This window comes from Saimiri boliviensis, chromosome X, assembly GCF_048565385.1.
Source record: "Saimiri boliviensis isolate mSaiBol1 chromosome X, mSaiBol1.pri, whole genome shotgun sequence".
Classification (NCBI taxonomy): domain Eukaryota; kingdom Metazoa; phylum Chordata; class Mammalia; order Primates; family Cebidae; genus Saimiri; species Saimiri boliviensis.
Window position 1 is genome coordinate 52197717 of NC_133470.1, and position 22408 is coordinate 52220124.

The 22408-nt window shown below is 37.9% G+C and overlaps 1 protein-coding gene across 5 annotated transcripts in view; it reads left to right on the forward strand.

The window, feature by feature from the left end:
• FAAH2 (fatty acid amide hydrolase 2) overlaps window positions 1-18513 on the forward strand; it is a 182947-nt gene extending 164434 nt beyond the window's left edge. For all 5 annotated transcript variants that reach the window (XM_074392272.1, XM_074392273.1, XM_003943989.2 and 2 more), the window contains 2 exons: window positions 1212-1406; window positions 18042-18513. In XM_074392272.1, coding sequence (XP_074248373.1) covers window positions 1212-1406; window positions 18042-18217 — 371 coding nt within the window. In that variant the 3' untranslated portion in view covers window positions 18218-18513. The remainder of the gene's footprint in view (window positions 1-1211; window positions 1407-18041) is intronic.
• Window positions 18514-22408: the final 3895 nt, after the last annotated feature.

The following is a 22408-nucleotide window of genomic DNA, read 5'->3' on the forward strand; positions in this document are numbered from 1 at the left end:
GGCCCTATTCTCACAGCTCCAGTAGGTAGTGCTCCATTGGAGACTCTGTGTGAGGGCTTCAACCCCACATTTCCCTTCCACACTGCGATATCAGAGGTTCTCTATGAAGGACTTGTCCCTGCAGCACGCCTCTGACTGGTCAGTCATGCATTTTCATACATCCTCTAAAATCTAGGCAGAGGCTCCCAAATCTCAATTCTTGATTTCTGCTCACCCACAGGCCCAACACCATGTGGAAGCCACCAAAGCATGGGGCTTGCATCTTTGGAAGCAATGACTTGAGCTCAATATTGGCCCATTTTAGCCATAGCTCTAGCCATGGCTAGAGGGGCTGGGATGCAGCACACCAAGTCCCTGGACTGCACACAGTAGTGGGACCCTAGGCCTGGCCCATGAAACCATTTTTTCCCTGTTAGGCAAGACCATCTTTCCTACACTTTTAGGCCTCTGACCCTTCACTGTTCTGTCAGAGGCCTCCGACCTTGTGATGGAAGGGGCTGCCACAAAAGTCTCTGACATGCCCTGGAAACATTTTCCCCATTGTCTTGGAGATTAACATTTGGCTCTTCATTACTTATGCAAATTTCTGTAGCTGGCTTGAATTTTTCCTTAGAAAATGCTTTCTTTTTTTCTTTTTCTATCCATCATCAGGCTGCAAATTTTCCAAACTTTTTTCTGTTTCCCTTTTCTAAGGGTATCGCTCTGATATCTAGGCTGGAGTGGAGTGGGGCAATCATGACTCGCTATAGCATCAACCTCCTGGGCTTAAGAAATCTGGGACTGTGGCAGTTCACCACCACACCTGGCTAATTTTTGTATTTTTAGTAGAAATGGGGTTTCATCTTATTTCAAAGCTGGTCTTAAACTCCTGGGTTCAAGTGATCTGCTGGTCTTTGTCTCACAAAGTGCTGGGATTACAGGCATGAGCTACTGTGCCCAGCTATAATGAGTTTTAAATGATGTGAACAATACTTATGATACACTATGCTGTAGCAGAGGCTAGAAATTTTATATATAGCATTACTGAAACAAATTAGAAGGAGTTAAATGATTGACAATGGGTGGTAAGATTATAAAGTATTTTTTATTGCTTTCTTACTTTCTCAGTGTTCTATAATGAATATGTATTACTTGAATAAGAAAAGATAAAGAACACTAGAAATTAAAATGAAGTTTATTACTTTAACTTGATATGTGTTATTATTCTGCAGGACTGGCTTTGTTGGAAGAAAAGCTCAAATATAACAATGAGAAATGCCAAAAGTTTAAGGCAGTGGAAGAAAGCCTGCGTAAAGAGCTGGTGGAGATGCTAGGTGATGATGGTGTGTTCTTATACCCCTCACATCCCACAGTGGCACCTAAGCATCATGTTCCTCTGACACGGCCTTTCAACTTTGCTTACACAGGTACCTAATTGTATTTCTTGCATTCTATAAATCTTAAAGAGATAGAGATGTATGTTTTGAAAAATACATAATTTTCTTTTGCAGTTGTACAAGTTTTAAACATGCAGGTATAAAAATGCTGTGTGACTGAAAATTCCAGAAAACAGTTGCTAATGTCATATGTGAAAGATACTTTGCCAATATCTGATCTGTCCACAAGAATCCTACAAGTGCATATGAGTATTTACATTTTACAGAACTCTGTCTCAGGGAGTTTCAGCCACTTGTCTTCTATCACACAGTGTTATCACACTATATCCAAATCTCCCATGGCTGCTCTGAATTAAACCAAGTTAAGTTTTTCTCAGGATTTGTGGCTTCCCAGAAGTTTCTCATAAAAAAACACAATTCTCCAAGGGATTATTTACTCACCTTAGCTATCATCCCCTTTGAATTCAATGTGTTCTTTTGTTGACCAAACTAGGTTTTTTTAGCTGCTTTTGAAACCATGGATGGATCATGATTATGTGCGGTTTAAAGGTCCCTGGATATGTACTAGATCAGTTTCTCTGGTTTCTCCAGAGTCTTGTGCCAGGGAACCACATTATTCTTTGAGATGAAGATAGAAAGATCTTCATCAAATACATGTTCACACTCAGTAAACCTGTGTTCCACTTAAACTTGGAATTCGGAATCCTTCAGTCCGCAATTTTCTATTTGTGCATCCTGGAGGAAGACACTGAATCTTTCTCAACTTATTTCTTATCTAGGAAATCAGAGTAATCTATGCCTTGCAGTGCTGCTGTTAAGATTAGTTGAAATAATACATATAAATTAACATAAGAGTTGTGGAGGATGAGGGAGAGGGTATAAAATAGTCCCTATCCATAATTTTCTCACTCTTACACTCTCCTGGGCTTCAGTCACTCACTCTTAACTTCTCTTCCCTTCCTTCCTTCCTTTCTTCTTTCTTTCTTTTCTTTTTCTTTCTTTCTTTCTTTCTTTTTTTAATCTTTCTTTCTTTTTCTTTCTTTCTTTCTTTCTTTCTTTCTTTTTTTCTCTTTCTTTTGACAGAGTTTCACACTTGTTACTTAGGCTGGAGTGTAATGGCACAATCTCATCTTACTGCAACCTCCAGGTTCAACTGATTCTGCTGCCTTCACCTCCTGAGTAGCTGGTGTTACAGGAATGTGTAATATTCCTGTAGTATTACACACCCAGCTAATTTTTGTATTTTTAGTGGAGACAGGGCTTCACCATGTTGGCCTGGCTGGTCTCGAAATCCTGACCTCAGGTGATTTGCCTGTCTTGGCTTCCCAAAGTGCTGGGATTACAGGCATGTGCCAGCATGCCTGGCCTTAATTTCTTAAGTCTTTGAAAAAAAGTTTCTGTCTAAGTTGCTCTGTTTATGTTTCCATCACCTAGTTACTCAGTTTCTGAAGACAGGGAAAACAGTTTAGTCAGTAGGATAGAACCCAAGGAGAAATATACTGGTTATGCCTTTTGGGGAGAATTTTCCTCAGCTTCAGGCTTCCCATGGTTTGCAACTTTTCCCTCTAGTTTAGCCCTTGAACACATTTAGAGTGTCCATTGCAAGCCGGATGATATTCTAGAATCTAGATCATATGGATACAAGACCCATGATAGATGATAGCTGCAATTTATCAAGTACCTAAAATATATGAGATACTAGGAGCTAGAAATTCTATACATTATCTCATTTATGTTTCCTCCAAATCCCTCACAGCAACTGAAGTTATATTTGTTTAAAACCTGAGGAAACTGAATGATTTATAAAGTGATTTAAGGGTCAGGGTCAAGACTGAAATTCAGTTGTATTCTATCTGACTTCAAATGCAATGTGATTTTCACTATACGCGTGCATTGATAATAGTCGTGCATTGTTTTTGTCGTCCTTACTAATGCTAAAAATATATGAGGTTTAAGAGATCTTGTGTCAAAGATGCAGAATTGTTGGTTGCCAAATAGATTAATGCTTTGTTCCTGGTTCTTTTTTTTTTTTTTTCTACTGAGAAATACACTTCTCAGTTTCTCAAGCTTGTGTAGGCTTCTTATGTTTATCTCCTACTTACAAGATATGTAAATCAAATCAGATATTTAGTTTTTGAGCCTTGACTTTCTTACAGCTAAGATGAGGATGCTACATTGACTTTGCAGGATGGTTGGAGGGATATAATGTAAGAATGTGGACAGTTCTTTAAAGGTATTAATAGTTATAATAGTATCATTTATTGAACACATGTATATGTTTATCTTGATATTAATGTAGACAATATCAATATCTCTGCTTTACTTCATGGTACCAGCTATATATATTTTCCTTGCTTTATCTGTTCCTAGAATTGTTCTGAGTTTTGCCTATCTCATCTCATTTTATCTTACAGCAACCCTGTAAGAGGGAGTAACTATTATTGTCCTAATTTTACAGATGAAGGAATTTATATAAAAAAAACTTTAGGAGGCATTTTCAAAATCACGTAGCTAAGATAGTATAGGAACTGGGAATTTAACCCATGATCACTGATTTCAGAGGAAGTGACAATATTTATTACACAGAAGAGGAAACAGGAGGCTGAATGGGGTCTGTCAGCTATGAGGTGAAGTGATGAGAATTCAAACCCAGCTCTGTCTGACTCCAAATCCTATTGCTCTTAATTAATTCTTTTCCCTTGATCTTCTGCCTTACTTGGTGATCAGTAAACCAAAGTGCCTCCTCCTACTTTGCTCCATTGACACTCTACAATGAGAATAAACTTTTAAAGTATGTGTTGTGAACTATATTTTGTGCACTGGTGTTAGATGAGTCAGATACATTCCATGTCCTCAGGGAGCTCTAAGTTAGGACAAGAGACAAACAAATGTTAACAGAGAATTACAATAAAAGGAAACAAAAGAAGGCTTTCTGGAATAGGTGACCCGTTACCTGGATCTTGAAGGAAAAGTAGAAATTACTTAGAGGAACGATGTTGGGTAAGTAATACAATGGTCCAGGCAGTAGAAACCCATGAGCAATGGAACAGAAAGACACATCAAGAACACAGTGGACAGAGGGTATAAGCACTACATTAACTGGAGAAAGTAAATTTTTAATGTAGGAGTGAGAGGAGCATCATGAGTTTGAAAAGGTAAGCATGTCATGGATAGCATTCACAGCCATGCTAAAAACTGCAACAAACATATATTACGTTGCTTGTCTTGGCAGCCTGCTTCATCCTTTTTTCTTTCCATACTGTCACTGGAATAACACCATAATGAAAGACTAGACTGCAGATTCTTAGAATATTTGATTAGCCGATGCTATTTCCTGATAACATACAATTAATAATGTTTTACATCATTGTATCTCAAAGAAGTTATTTACAGTTTTCTTCCACTTTGGTCCTACCACAATTATCACATAATACCTATATGTCATAATAATTGGGAGAGGTGATTACCAGGAGAGATTAAAGAAAACAGCTTACAAAAGTGGACTTCCACTGGCTTTCTCCTCTCTCTCTACTTTAGTTTAGGTGTTTGTTTGTACTGAAAGATCTCTTGGACCATTTATATCCTGAGATAAACAGCACTGGCCATACAGCATTTTAAGGATCTCATCCAAGAAACCCATTGATCTTGGTGCTAGGAATAATAAGCAGATTTTTTGTAACTTCTGCAGCAACGAGCATTAGCATTAAACTCAAAATTTACATGTCAAGTTTGGCAAGATCATAACATGTCATTCTCAAGGGTCCCTTTTGTACCTATGCCAGTCATTAAAAATTGATCACAGCATTCTTTTTCTCTGAGAACAAACTTGACTTTGTGATGTTTCAACAGAATGGGCTTGGTCACCTCACCAATTGATAAGATAGACACACAAAATAAAATATTCATGTAGTCTAAGCAAAAATTCTTCATAACAAAATACCATCCTATATTTTAAGCTCCAGAAAGGCTGTGGTCTGTATCTATCTTGTTCATTTATGTAATCTCCATTGACTAGGACATTGCATTTGCACAAAATGCGTAATTACGTTTTGTTAAACTAAGAAAAAAATAGACACGTAAATAAAAATATGAATAAGTAAGAATGAGCCTCCCAGAAGAGTTGAGTAAGAAGCTCAGCAGATTCTTTCTCAAACAAACCAGCAATAAAACTGGAAAAAGTTATGGAAACAACCATTTCAAGTGTGAAAATTGATCAAATGGTGTAAATCAAATTCAGGAGCATTTATTCAAGAAAAATTAGTGATTCCTAATAAGAAAAAGTTAGAGTCTATAATATTTAAGCTAGGATCTGTTTTCCTCCTCCACTCCTCAGATACAGCTTTGAATTACAAAAGTTCCACACTTGGTAGGGCAAGGCACACCTTAAAGTCTCACAACTTCCATTCTTTCTAGACCCATGTTACACAACATCAGCTGTGGGCAAGTAGAGTATACTGCTACATGCAACAGCTTCCATTACCTGTGGCACCTTATTGTGGAAGTTCTAAACAAGGTCATGGAAAGTTGTAAGTACTTGCAGCTCTGCAACACTGCCTGAGAGAGGCTGATTTTACATGGAGTAGAATATGGAAGGTCTCAGATGCAAAAAACTCAGTGAAAGCAATAATGTCAATGATACTAATGTGACACCTGTAGCAACATGCTCCAGAGGTAGAGAAAAATCAGAATCAAGAGCTGATAAAGTATATTAACAAAACATCTAGTTTTCAACAAAAATTTATGAGGCATAATAATGAGTCCCATATACACAAACAACAATGCCCACTCCTGTCACTTGTAGCCAGCAGACCATGTCTGCTAGAGCTTCCAGCCCAGTAGTTCCTCTTCTTTCTGAACTATTCCAGTGGACACAGTCTCCTGTTATCCAGGGAAACAGCCAAACTGAAGTACAGGTGATTCAACATGCCCCCTACCACTTGTAGCCAGTCAGCTAGAACTTTCAGCCCAGCACTTCCACTTTTGTCTGAACTCGAATTGCAGGAACACCCTCGAGAAAACAACCCAACATCAAGTCAGGCAACTCCACCTATACTCACCAGTCATAGCCAGGAAAACCATGCCTGCTAGAGCTTCCAGCCCTGCATTCCTACCCCTTCCTGTAGTCTGTCTGTGGCCACAACCCTATGAACCCCAGAAAAGCACTAGACAAGGGATCAAGTGACCTTACCCCCTCTCACAGCTCTTAGCTGAGCAAGACTTGGTAGTGGTCAAGCAAAAGGGAGCTCTCAGTCTCAGATCACTGAGAGAGGTAGAGATACCCAGGTTCACGAGCTGGTGGAAGATTGGGGGGTGTTTTGCTTTACGAGTCCAGCCTGGTAAGAATATGATCAGTCTACCAACTGTGGTCCCTGCCTGAGGGAGCCCATGGGCCAGAACACTTAACAAAAGAAATGCGGACATGGAACCAGTGAATGGAAGAGGCTTCTCCAAGGCCCAGGAATCATCTAGGTGAGCTAGTCACCTCTCTCACCAATACCAGAGAGGACTATGCTCATCTTCCACAAAAACACAAAAAAGCCCTGAAACATAGTAGGAGCCCATCTGCTTGCTATTGCTCTTAAGCGTCACCTACTGTATCTCAAGGCAAAATGCAAACCTAAAATATTTTGCAAGTATGTATCACCTGTGAAAATGAAAGAAAAGATCCAGCCAGAAATAAACATTCCGTACAAAGTCATGACTCTTTGAAAATACCAGAAACAAAGCCAGCTGACTATATTCAACTTATCTCACAGTTAAAGAAACATCAATCCTTACACATGAGAAAGAATAAATGCAAGAATTGGCAACTCAAAAAGCCAGTGTTTGCCCTTACCAATAAATGTACACACTATCCTCCCAGAAATGGCTCTTAACCAGAGAGGTGATTGTGGACATAGAATTCAGAAGCTGGATGACAATGAAGCTTAGTGAGAATGAAGGAGAATGTTGAAACATAATCTAAGGAATCCAGTAAAACAGTTTAGTGGCTGAAAGATGAAATATCCATTTTAAGAAAGAACCAAATTGAATTTCTGGAACTAAAAAATTTACTTCAAGACTCCACAATACAATCTGAAGCATCAGCAGTAGAATAGATCAAGCTGAGGAAAGAATCTCAGAACTGAAAGATCAGTTTATGCAATCAACTCAGTCAGACATAAATAATAAAAAAAAGAATTTTAAAAAATGAAAAAAATACTTTGAGAAACATGGGATTATGTAAAGAGACTAAATGTATGACTCATGGTGTTTTCAAAAGAGAAGGAGAGAGAGTAACTTGTAAAACATATTTGAGGATATGGTTCATGAAAATTTCCTCAGATGTCCTAGGGTGAAGAACATATGAATTCAATAAATACACAACCCCCCTGCAGATACTATAGAATATGATCAACCAGAAGATAGATAGTCATCAGATTCACCAAGACCAATTCAAAACAAAAAAATCTTAAAAGCAGCCCAAGAGAAAAGTCAGGTGACCTATGAAGGAAACCCCATCAGACTAGTGGCAGAACTCTCAGCAAAAGCCCTACAAGTCAAAAGAGATTGAGGCCTACTTTCAACATTCTCACAGTAAAGAATTTTCAACCAAGAATATCATATTCCATGAAACTAAACTCATAAGCAAATGAGAAATAAAATCCTTCCCAGGTAAACAAGCACTAAAGGAATTCATTATTAGCAGACAACCTTTCTAAGAGGTTTTAAGGGAGTGCTAAATATGAAAATACAAGACAAAAAAATGCTACCTCAAAAATTCACTCAAGCACATGGCCCACAAGCAACATAGGGCAACTGTTCAATCAAATCTAAAAAAACAAGTAGTCAACAACACGATGACAAAATCAAAATCTCATATATCAATAATAACCCTGAATGTAAATGGTCTAAATATACCACTTAAAATGGATAAAGTGGAAAGCTAGATAAAAAGATAAGACCCAACAATCTACTGTCTTCAAGGGACCCATTTCAACGGCAATGACACCCACAGGCTCAATGTAAAAGGATAGAGAAAGATCTAACAAGCAAATAGAAAACAATTTAAAAAAAGAGCAGAAGTCACTTTTCTCACATTAGATAAACAGATTTTAAACCATCAACAGTCAGGAAGGAAAAACAAGGGTAATATAGTGGGAGAGATCCAAGATGGCCAAATAGGAACAGCTCTGGAGTGCAGTTCCTAGCGAGAACAGTGCGGAGGGTGAGTGCTCACTGCATTTCCAAACAAGTTTTCACTGTCCACAGACCACGAGATTCCTGGGCCAAAAAGTGATATGAGTTTTCAGCACAGTGGTTTCAGCCAGTGCCGTGTCAGTGCACAGAAACTCACACAAGTCTTGGTGGCAGTTTCAACTGGTGCCTGGAATGCCTGGAAGACAGAGCCAACCATTCAACTGAAAGGGAGGGGGCTGAGACAGGGAGCCAGGAGATCTGGCTCGACGGACACCACCACCACAAAACAAGCTAGCTGAAACATTCTGGATTGAGAGTTATACAGCAAGCACAGCTGGACCCAGGATGGTCAAGCTCAGTGGGAGAAAGGGTATACCCCACTGCCGAGGCAGTCAGCCACTACCAAGGCAGTTCACTTAGCAGCTGGGCAGAGCCTGCAGCAGCTCAGCAATACCTCTACTGGCAGACAGTGACTAGACTACTCCGTGTGGGGCAGGGCATCTATGAAAAAAGGCAGCAGTATTAGAGGAACTTATAAATAAAGCCAAACTGCCTAGGACAGAGCATCTGGGAAAAGAGGCAGTTATAAGTTCAGCTGCAGCAGACTTAAAGGTACCTGGCAAGCAGCTCTGTATGGAAGAGTGGAGCTCCCAGCATAGCACTTGAGCTCTTATAAGGGACAGACTGTCTCCTCAAGCAACTCCCCAACCCCTGTATATGCAAAGAGTCACCTCATAAAGGAGAGCTCAGGCTGACATCTGGTAGTTACCCTTCTGGGACAATAATAGCTGAGGAAGAAACCGGTGGCAACCCTTACTCTTCTGCTGCACCTGTGGGTGATGCCCAGGTTTACAAGGTCTGGAGTGGACCTCCAGTGGTGCTGCAGCAGAGGGTCCTGGCTCTTAGAAGAAGAACTAAGAAACAGAAAGAAATAACTTCAATATCAAAAAAAGGACTTGCACTCAGAGACCTCATCAGAGAGTCACCAACTACAAAGAACACAGGTAGATAAAACCACCAAGATGGGAAGAAACTAGTGTAAAAAGGATGAAAACACCAAAAGCCAGAGGACCTCTCCTTATCCAAGGGATCAAAACTCCTCACAAGCTAGGGATCACAGATGGATGGAGAATGAATCTGATGAATTGACAGAAAGAAGCTTTAGAAGCTGGGTAATAACAAACTTCTCTGAGCTAAAAGAATATGTGCTAACCCAATGCAAAGAAACTAAGAACCTAGAAAAAAGTTAGATGAGATGCTCACTGGAATAAACAGCTTAGAGAAGAATACAAATGACCTGATGGAGATGAAAAACACAGCACCAGAACTTTGTGAAGCATACACAAGTTTCAGTAGCTGAGGAAAGGATATTATAGATTGAATATCAGCTCAATGGAATAAAAGGATAAGGCAAGATAAGAGAAAAAAGAGTGAAAAGAAATTAACAAAGCCTCCAAGAAATATGGGATTATGTGAAAAGACCTAATCTATGTTTGATAGGTGTATCTGAATGTGATGGAGAGAATGGATCCAAGCTGGAAAACACTTTTCAGGATTTTATCCAAGAGAACTTCCCATACATGGCAAGGTAGGCCAACATTCAAGTCCAGGAAATAAAAAGAACACCACAATGTTATTCCTCAAGAAGAGCAACCTCAAGGTACACAATCATCAGCTTCACTATGGTTGAAATGAAGGAAAAAATGCTATGGACAGAAAGAAAGAAAGGTCAGCTTACCCACAAAGGGAAGCCCATCAGACTCACAGCAGTAACCCTACAAGCCAGAAGAGAGTGGGGGCCAATATTCAACATTTTTTTTTAAATTTTCAACACAGAATTTCATATCCAGCCAAACTAAACTTCATAAACAAAGGAAAAATAAAATTCTTTGTGAACAAGCAACTACTAGGGATTTCTTCACCACCAGGCCTGCTTTACAAGAGCTCCTGAAAGAGGCACTAAACGTAGAAAGGAACACCAGTACCAGCCATTCCAAAAACATACCAAATGGTAAAGAGCATAAACACAATGAAGAAATTGCACCAACTAACAGGCAAAATAGCCAGCTAGCATCAAAATGGCACGATCAAATTCACACAACAATATTAAACTTAAATGTAAATGGGCTAAATGCCCCAATCAAAAGACACAGACTGGCAAATTGGATAAAAAGCTAAAACCCATCTGTGTGCTGTATCCAGGAAACCCATCTCACATGCAAGGATACACAAAGGCTCAAAATAAAGGGATGGAGGAAGATTTACCAAGCAAATGGAGAGCAAAAAGAAGCAGGAGTTGCAATTCTCGTCTCAGATGAAATAGACTTTAAACCAACAAAGATCAAAAGAGACAAAGGAGGACATCACTTAATGGTAAAAGCATCAATGCAACAAGAAGAGCTAATGATCCTAAGTATACACACACCCAATACACGAGCACCCAGAAACATAAGGCAAGTTCTTAAGGAGTTACAAAGAGCCTTAGACGTCCACACAATAATAGTGGGAGACTTTAACACCCCATTGTCAATATTAGACAGATTGATGAGACAGAAAATTATCAAGGATATCCAGGACTTGAACTCAAACCTGGAACAACCAAACCTAATATACATTTACAGAACTCTCCACCCCAAATCCACAGAATATACATTCTTCTCAGAACCAAATCACACCTACTTTAAAATTGACCACATAATTGGAAGCAAATCACTCCTCAGCAAATGCAAAAGTACAAAATCATAACAAACAGTCTCTCAGACCACAGTGCAATCAAGTTAGAACTGAGAATTCAGAAAGTAACTCAGAACCACACAGCTTCATGGAAACTGAACAACAGGCTCTTGAATGTCGACTGGATAAACAATGAAATGAAAAAAGAAGTAAAGATGTTCTTCAAAACCAACTAGAACGAAGACATAACATACCAGAATCTCTGGGACACATTTAAAACAGTCTCTAGAGGAAAATATACAGCAATGAATGCCCACATGAGAAGAAAGGAAAGATCTAAAATCGAAATCCTATCATCAGTCTCTAAAGGAAAATATATAGCAATAAATGCCCACATGAGAAGCAAGGAGAGATCTAAAGTTGACACCCTGTCATCAAAATTGAAAGAGCTAGAGGAGCAAGATAAATAAATAAATAAATAAATAAATAAAAAATAAAATAAAAAAACCCTCAAAACCTAGCAGAAGACAAGAAATAACTAAGATCAGAGCAGAACTGAAGGAGATAGAGATGCAAAAATCCCTTCAAAAAATCAATAAATCCAGGAGCTGGTTTTTTGAAAAGATCAACAAAATAGACACACAACTAGTCAGATTAATAAAAAAGAAAAAAGAGAATAATCAAACAGATGCAATAAAAACGATAAAGGGGATATCACCACAGATTCCACAGAAATTCAAATAATCATCAGAGATTACTACAAAGAACTCTATGCACATAAACTAGTAAACCTGGAAGAAATGGATAAATTCCTGGACACCTGCATCCTCTCAAGCCTAAACCCAGAAGAAGCTGAAACCCTGAATAGACCAATAACAAGGTCTGAAGTCGAGGCAGCAATAAAGAGCCTACCACCCAAAAAAAGCACAGGTCCAGATGGGTTCACAGCCGAATTCTACCAGACATGCAAACAGGAGCTGGTACTATTCCTTCTGAACCTATTCGAAATAATCCAAAAAGAAGGAATCCTGCCCTATTGATTTTATGAGACTAACTTCATCCTGATACCAAAACCAAGCAGAGAGTCAGCAAGAAAAGAAAACTTTAGGCCTATATTTGTTATGAACATAGATGAAAAAATCTTCAATAAAACACTGGCAAGCTGATTGCAACAGCACATCAAAAAGTTTAGCCACCACGATCAATTAGGATTCATCCCAGGGATGCAAGGCTGGTTGAACATACACAAGTCTATAAACGTAATTCACACATAAACAGGACCAAAGACAAAAACTGCATGATTATCTCAATTGACACAGAGAAGGCATTTGACAAAATTCAACAGCCCTTTATGCTAAAAACCCTCAATAAACTAGGTATTAACGGAACATATCTCAAAATAATAACAGCTATTTATGACAAGCCAACAGCCAATATCATACCGAATGGGCAAAAACTGGAAGCATTCCCTTTGAAATCTGGCACTAGACAAGGATGCCCTCTCTCACCACTCCTATTCAATCTAGTATTGGAAGTTCTAGCCAGAGCAATCAGGCAAGAAAAAGAAATAAAGGGTATTCCAATAAGAAGGGAGGAAGTCAAATTGCCTCTATTTGCAGACGACATGATTGTATGTGTAGAAGACCCCATCATCTCAGCCCAAAATTTTCTCAAACTGATAAGCAACTTCAGCAAAGTCTCAGGATACAAAATCAATGTGCAAAAATCACAAGCATTCCTATATACCAATAACAGACTTAAAGAGAGCGAAATGAAGAACTGTCATTCACAATTGCTGCAAAGAGAATAAAATATCTAGGAATACAACTAATGAGGAACACAAAGGATTTCTTCAAGAAGAACTACAAGCCACTGCTCAATGAAATAAGAGAGGACACAAACAGATAAAGAAACATTCCATGTTCATGGTTAGGAAGAATCAATATCGTGAAAATGGTGATACTGCCCAAAGTAGTTTACAGATTCAATGGTAACCCCATGAAGCTACCATTAACCTTCTTCACAGAACTGGAAAAAACCACCTTAAACTTCATATGGAACCAAAAGGGAACCTGCATAGCCAAGTCAATTCTAAGCAAAAAGAACAAAGCAAAAGGCATCACACTACCAGACTTCAAACTATACTACAAGGCTACAGTAATCAAAACAGCATGGTTCTGGTACCAAAACAGAGATATAGATCAATGGAACAGAACAGGGGCCTCATAGGCGACACAACATATCTACAACCATCGGATCTTTGACAAATCTGACAAAAGCAATGGGGAAAGGATTCCCTGTTTAGTAAACGGTGTTCAGAAAACTGGCTAGCCACGTGCAGAAAGCAGAAACTGGACCCCTTCCTGACACCTTACACTAAAATTAACTCCAGATGGATTAAAGCCTTAAACATAAGACCTAAAACCATAAAAACCCTAGAAGAAACTCTAGACAAAACCTTTCAGGACATAGGCATAGGCAAGAACTTCATGACCAAAATGCCAAGAGCATTGGCAACAAAAGCCAAAATAGACAAATGGGGCCTAATCAAACTCCACAGCTTCTGCATGGCAAGAGAAACCATCATTAGAGTGAATCGGCCACCAACAGAAAGGGAAAAATATTGCAATCTACTCATCTGACGAAGGGCTAATATCCAGGATCTGTAAAGAACTAAAACAGATTTACAAGAAATAAACAAACAAATCCATTCAAAAGTGGGTGAAGGATATGAACAGACACTTTTCTTTTCTTTTTTTTTTTATTGCATTTTAGGTTTTGGGGTACATGTGATGACCATGCAAGATTGTTGCATAGGTACACACATGGCAGTGTGCTTTGCTGCCTTCCATCCCCTCACCTGTATCTGTCATTTCTCCCCATGCTATCTCTTCCCACCTCCCCACCCCCCCGCCCCTCCCCCATTTCCCCCCAACGGACCCCAGTGTGTAGTGCTCCCCTCCCTGTGTCCATGTGTTCTCATTTGAACAGACACTTTTCTAAAGAAGACATATATGAGGTCAACAAACATATAAAAAAGTGCTCATCATCACAGGTCATTAGAGAAATGCAAATCAAAACCAAATTGAGATACCATCTCACATCAGTTAGAATGGCAATCATTTAAAAATCTGGAGACAACAGATGCTGGAGAGAATGTGGAGAAATAGAAACACTTTTGCAGTGTTGGTGGGAGTGTAAATTAGTTCAGCCATTGTGGAAGACAGTGTGGAGACTCCTCAAGGACCTAGAAATAGAAATTCCATTTGACCCAGCAATCCCATTACTGGGTATATGCCCAAAGGATTGTAAATCATTCTATTATAAAGATATATGCACACATATGTTCATTACAGCATAGTTTACAATAACAAAGATCTGGAACCAACCTAATATCCATCAATGATAGAGTGGAAAAAGAAAATGTGGCACATATACACCATGGAATACTATGCAACCATAACAAATGATGAGTTCGTGTCATTTGTAGGGATATGAATGAATCTGGAAACCATCATTCTCAGCAACCTGACACAAGAACAGAAAATCAAACACAGCATGTTCTCACTCATAGGCAGGTGTTGAAAAATGAGAACACATGAACACAGGGAGGGGAGAATCATACACTGGGTTCTGTTGCAGGGTCTAGTGGAAGGACAGTGGGAGGTGAGGAAGTTGGGGAGCGATAACATGGGGAGAAATGCCAGATATAGGTGACATGGTGATGGAAGCAGCAAAGCACCTTGCCATGTATGTACCTATGCAACAATCCTTTATGATCTGCACACGTATCCCAGAACCTAAAGTACTTTTTAAAAAAAATTTTTTTAAAAGGATGAGTTCATGTCTTTTGCAGGGACATGGATGAAGCTGGAAACCATCATTCTCATCAAACTAACACAAGAACAGAAAACCAAAAAACACATGTACTCACTCATAAGTGGAAGTTGAACAATGAGAACACATGGACACAGGGTGGGAAAATTCATGCACCTGGGTCTGTCTGGCATTGCGGGGCTAGGGGATGGATAGCACTAGGAGAAATACTTAATGTAGATGACGAGGTGATGGATGAAGCAAACCATCATGACACATGTATACCTATGTAACAAACCTGCTTGATGTGCACATGTATCCCAGAACTTAAATTATAATAAAATAAATAAATAAATAAATAAAATAAGAATATATTACATAGCAATGAAAATAATATGAACACTTGGCAAAACAAAGCACTGAGAAAAAGAATAATAAATTTTTAAAAATTATTTAAGGAAAGTTAAAGTCATCAAAGAAAGTATAAGAAAAAAATAATGAAGGTCTGAGAATTATGGGACACTATCAAAATAGCCACCTTTTAAATAACAGAAGTTACACCATCCCTCTTTCGCCTGTGCTAGGGAGGAAATGGGAAAGCTAGGCACTTCTGCAGCCTTCAGCACAGATACCACAGAAGAGATACAAAGGAGCAGGAGGTAGACTGCAATGCACACAATTCTGCACTTCTACTGCTTCCCACCAAATAATCTTGCATGCTCCAGGTCACCAGTGCCCCTTCCCCTGCCCCTGCTTGAACACGGTGGCCATGGCTTGACATTTCTTTGACAGCCTAACTCCCTGAGGTTGCTGCCAAACACTTTGCAGCCACCACTGACACTCATGGAGTGAGACAAGTGTGAGCATCCTGTAAAGCACCTCACAATGGTGAGAAAGCTGGATATTTGTTTACAACTCTCTTTTCCCCTGCAGAAACATGTGCCCAAGGAAATCCTCTGTGGCACTGTTACATGAGAGAGGGTGATACAAAGTGAAACTATTCCTCTGACCCTTTGAATACAGCTGTTATCAGTTCTATGGCTGGAAGGGCTATCTCCAAAATTTAGGGATATGGATGAAAATATTCTTATCTGGGGATATTTGGTAGTTGGATTTCTGTGGTGGGAACTGGATCTTGAGAACTCTATTCCGTTATCTTGCTGATATCACTCTCTTTACTTTCCCCTCAGTTTATTTTTAGTAAAGGTTTCAAGACAATTCAATGAAGAATTAGTAGTCTTTTCATCAAATGGTTCCAGGACAACTAGATATCTACATGCAAAAGCATAAAGTTGGAGCCCTTCCACATATACAACGTATACAAAAACCAATGTAAAATTAATCCAAGACCTAAATGTAAAAGCTAAAACTGTAGTATTTTTATAAGTAAATCTGAGTGCATCTTCATGACCTTGGGACACTAAAAGTTTTCCTAGATACAGCTTCAAAAGCACAGGCAATAAAAGAAAACATGATGAATTAGAATTTGTCAACATTTACCAAAAATTCTATTCCAAAACACAGCTTCAATAAAGTTAAAAGGAAAGACACAGACCAGGGGAAAATATTTGCAAATTATATAACCACTAGAGATTTATATTCCAAACATATGAAGAACTCTTACAACTTCATAATAAGACTATAACCCAACTTATAATGCACAATGGATTTCAATAGACATTTTCCTAAAGAAAACATACTAATTGCCCATAAGTGCATGAGAGAATGTTTAACATAATTACTCATTAGGGAAATGAACATCAAAATCACAGAAGTTATCAATGAACATTTACTAAAATAGTTATAAACAAAATGGATGAGGGTTAATGAACATGTGAAGAAATTAAACTCTCATACATTGCTGGTAAGGCTGTTGTGAAACTGGTCCAGACTCTTTGGAAAACAGTATGGCATTTTCTTAAAATATTAAATATAAGTTTGTCATAAGACTCAACTATTTCATTCATCTACATATCTATATATATGCTCAAGAAATGAAAACAAATATTCATACAAAGACTTATAAACAAATGTGTAATTATATTGCTGATTTTTCCAGCATAATTAGTAATAGCCAAGACTGTTAGTCCAACTGTTCAGTAACTAGTGAATAGATAATCAAAATTGTGTATATTTATTTAATGGAATACTCTTTATCCATAAAAAAGAACCACTTATATAAACCTTGAAAACGTGCAGAGTGGACCAAATCAGACACAAAATATTACATATTATATGATTCAATTTCTAGAAAGTGTTCAGAATATAAATCTATATAGCTAAAAATTAAATTAGTGGATACTAGGGATGGGGGAATACAGAAATTAAGAGTAATTGCTAAATGGTATGTGGTTTTTAAAGTGGGTGATAAAAATGTTCTTTACCTAGATTGTGGTGATGGTTGCACAATTATGTAAATTTATTTGCAATCATTAAACTGTACATTTGATATGGAGAATCTTATTTTATATAAATTATGCTGCAATAAAGTTTTATAACACAAATGAAGTAAATAATGACAAATTACTGCTCTAGGTTAGTGTGAAGTAATATTACAAAAATGTTTATAAGTTAAAAGAAAATCCACATATTTATGAATATATTATTCTACTCTACAATTCACTTTGGTTTTTCTGAAAGTGCTACAGAAGACAAGTTAGAAACAGCATCATGGGAAAGCACTTTAGGCTCTCATTCACACTTTCTGCATTCAGATCTCAATTACAGCTTTTGCTAGCCAAGCATGTTATTTAACTTTGCTTTTCTTCAGTTATTTCTTCAGTAAAATCGAGATAATGAATAGCTTCTACATCATGAGCTTGTTGTGATGTCAAATATTTAATACAGGTAAAGTTCTTAAATGTTATTAAGTCCTAAGTAGACAGTAAATTGTAATTATATGTTTTCATCTCTTATCTTCATTATTGACAAAATAAATGAAGAAGTAAGTTTTCAGGAACAGGTCTTGATTTCTCACTTTTTGTTTGTTTCCTTTAGGTGTCTTCAGTGCCCTGGGTTTTCCTGTGACCCAATGCCCACTGGGACTGAATGCCAAAGGACTTCCACTAGGCATCCAGGTTGTGGCTGCACCCTTTAATGATCACCTGACCCTGGCTGTGGCCCAGTACTTGGAGAAAACTTTTGGGGGATGGGTCTGTCCAGGAAAGTTTTAGGAGAACCTTCTCCAAGATTAATGTTAATATATGAGTGTGTGTGTGTGTGTGTATGTGTCTGTGTGTGTGTGTGTGTGTGTGGTGGTATTCTATTAATTGGGTTAGATCAAGCACCAGCAGGCAACTGAAGAAACAACTGGGGAATTTATGTACTCATTTAGTTATTCTTTCTACTTTTATTTTCTTCGCTAACTGTGGCATTACTAAAATGGTAATATTTGCTTCCTGCCTTTATGTTACTGGAAAATGAGGACATGCAAATGGATAAGTGTAATAAAGTTTCTTAAATGCTGGAATCCTGTCTGCTTTGGGTATAGTAGAGAGATCAAAGAAGGAAATGTCCAATGCTAAGGAGAGGATCTTAAGAAAAAGAAGATATGATGCTGAAACTGACAAATGGAGAGTTATGTGTTTTCCACGCAGGCCATTAAGTAAGGGAATTCCAGTTAGAAGAAGCTACAATGAAAAAGGAAAGGAGATGCTGCTGTAAGTTTATATTGCTGATAGGGAACTGGAAGTGGGTATATAAGTAATGAGACCATAGTAAGAAAAGCTCTTCCAATATCCCCTTAAAGTATTTCATAATTTTGTTCACTAAGAGATCCTAGAAGCAACAGGCCCTAGAACAACATTTTATATATGGATTTAGAAAGTCACTGTTTTGTAACCATCAAAATAATACTTAATTCATACATAGTTCATCAATGGAATGTAAAACCACTGGATAAAAGTTTGAGAAACTGAATACTTATAGTCACAAAATATCTTTTTACCTATCACTTATTAATTTCAAGGGTGGGGAATATTACCTTTAGAGTGCAGATATATGGTAAACACTGCCATAATAAAGTGATCAACATTAATCTGAACAACAAATAATAGGACAAATTGATGCCAAATGTATTCTGTTGATTATACCAAGAAGGATAGATCATATTTCTGTGATGTCCCTGACAAGGATTTAATTATAAGAAATAATCAGAAAAAACAAAATTTATAAACATCTTACAGAATTAAGGGCCTTTACTATTCAAAAATGTCAAAGAATTATTGCCTGTGACAGGCTAAGGAACTGCTTCAGATTAAAGATGACTAAAGACATATGACAACTAAACTCAAATGTGTGATGTCAAATTGGAAATATAAGGTTTTTGTTTGTTTGTTTGTTTGTTTGTTTGTTTTTAAAATAGTGTTAAGACCTTCGGGAGGCTGAGGCAGGCAGATCACGAGGTCAAGAGATCAAGACCATCCTGGCCAACATGGTGAAACCCCGTCTCTACGGAAAACACAAAAAAATTAGCTGGGCATGGTGGCACACACCTGTAGTCTTAGCTACTTAGGAGGCTGAGGCAGGAGAATTGCTTGAACCCAGGAGGCGGAGCTTGCAGTGAGCCGAGGTCATAACACTGCACTCCAGCCTGGCGTCTGGTGATGGAGTGAGACTCTGTCTCAAAAAAAAAAAAAAAAAAAGAAAAAAAAAAAAGATAGTGTTAAGACAATTGGACAAATATGAATATGAGATGTTTTGTAGGTAATAATGTACTGTGGCAATTTCTGAATTTTATAATTGCACTGGAAGTACGTAAAAATGAAGAGAATATCTTTATTTTGAAAAAGAGAAAAGAGAGCCAGGTGAGGGAATTTGCTGCATTGGTGTGACAATATGGCAGATTAAACAATAGGATATAGATGACAACACAAATACATAACGGACTTTTTTTCATATTCTGTCCCCAAGATATCTTTAACTATAGTAATGAGAATTAAGCTTCCTGAAATACATTTAATATGCATTACCTCATTTTCAAGCTCACAAGAGCAACTCTGTAAGATAAGCATGTTTATTATTATCACTTTTTAGATGAAGAAATTGAGGCAAAGCTAAAAATTCTTTGTCCAAGATAACAAACTTTGTAAATGGCATAATGTAACTCGTATTGTCAGGCCTGTGACACAGAGACTACCTTCATCAGAAAATCTATATTTTTACATTGTTAAGATTATTTGGTCTTTAATCAACATAAATCCTTAAATCAAGTTCCTTTATAATCTCACATAACAGATAGTCCAGCAGTTGGGTGGGTTTCAGTAGAAGTGGTTTTTAGTGTATTAAATATCGTATAATATGAAAGACCCAGGCCCTTCCATATCTCTTCTCTGCCACCTTCAGTGTTGGCTTCCTCCACAGGCTGGTTCCTAATTGGATGTCTCAATTACAGCCCTCAAATCCAGTTAGGGTAATATCCAGGAACAGAAATAATTGTCTCTTCTTGAGTCTCTTCTTCATTTTTGTTTTTTTATTTTATTTGAGATGGAGTCTCACTCTGTCACACAGGCTGGAGAGCAGTCATGTGATTTCGTCTCACTGCAACCTCTGCCTCCTGGCTTCAGGAGATTCTCCTGCTTCAGACTCCTGAGTAGCTGGGACTATAAGGGAGTGCCACCATACCTAGCTAATTTTTTTGTATTTCAATAGAGACAGGGTTTCACCATATTAGCCAGGATGGTCCCTACTTCCTGATCTCGTGATCCACCTGACTCAGCCTTTCAAAGCACTGGGATTACAGGCGTCAGACACCGCACCTTGCCAAGTCTCTTCTTTATGGGAAAAGAAACCTTTCCCGACCCAAACTCATCCAGCAGACATTCCCTGACAACACATTTTGCAACACTGGATCGTACACCTATTTCTAAGCCAGTCACTGACAACAGGAATGGCAGTGTGTTGACTGGCTTCAATTAAGAACTTTGGGCTACAATGAACTTAGGGATGTTAACCCCAATGATCACTGCACAAACCAAGTGCACTAATATTAGAAAGTGTACTGTGGACTGTATGTGTATGTACATAAAGTAAGGCTAATTTCCGGGGCAAGGTTGGCATTGTGAAAATGTACTGCCATATGTGCTAACACAAAAATCAAAGACTGAGAGTGTGGGGAAACTAGTATCTTGTTTCCATGTAATTTAATGCTTAATGGCAGCAGATTGTGATGTACTTACTTAACCAGTAAGTACAGAAACTCAACATTTTTAGGCCTGTATTTTCTACTCTATTGAAAGTGCTTTAGTTGAACATTACCCAGCTATAATTCTAAGGGTAATCAACTATTCTCCTTCAGACTGACAAATTCTTTCTATAGCTTTTATAACATCTTTAATAAAGATTAGGTCTTTCCCAGATGGAGGAAACAATCTGCTTCTTAAAATGATTTTAAATATTTTTGGACAGAAATTATTAGTATAATATTACAGGGCAACCCGATTTTTCTTATTTCTGAGTCCCCTTGGGGTGCTTTCATAATTGCCTCCCCCTTTTCCTATTATGAAAACAACATACCTACTTCTTGGTCATTTTTCTGGCTAGCACCACTTAGAGATGCTAGTGATAGAAGTTTCTCTCCCTGAAATTATACTGACATCAGATCTCAAATGTCAGGGCAGGATAAGCTGATGGACATTTGAAGGAAAGATATCAGAGATCTTGGGAATATTGTAACACTGTGGGGGTATTACTACAGAAGAGAGATTTTGCTGCCTGACAATTAGTATTCAAAGATAGTTGATTTCTTAAAAGACAAGTAAACTGTGAATAAAAGAGCCCAAAATACTTGCTTAACTCTTACTTTTGGGTAGTGTTGAAACTAGTTTTAAATTCTAGATCTGTCGGGCTCTGAAAAGTCATCGTGTATTTTGTACTTTTTATTTTATTGGTGCCTCCTAGCTGGAGAACCCTAAAAATAAAAGTTCTACCCAGTTGTAAGTTTTCCAAGGCTTGGAAGCAAAACCTTTATGTGTCTTTTCCCAGGTATCAGCTGTTTTAGGGGAGCTGCCAACAATGAAAATTTAACCTCATAAAAGGCAAGACGAATGTTATGTTTCTTGCACTTAAAACTAATTTATGCATTTCTCTTCACTAAGAAGGGCCTGAGAAGTTGATTCTGCTTTCTAAGAAGTCTGCAACTTCTTTGTTAAAAATATAAATAATTATAGTGAATCTTAGACCTGATGTTTTAGCACATTTCTGATATTTTAAATTAATAAATAATATTTACATATATTTATGGGTTACATGTGATATTTTGTCATATTCATATCACTCAAGTGAGGATGTTTGAGGTATTGAGCATCTGGACTATATTAATCATTTCTATGTTTTGGAAATATTTCAAGCCCTTTCTTATAGCTATT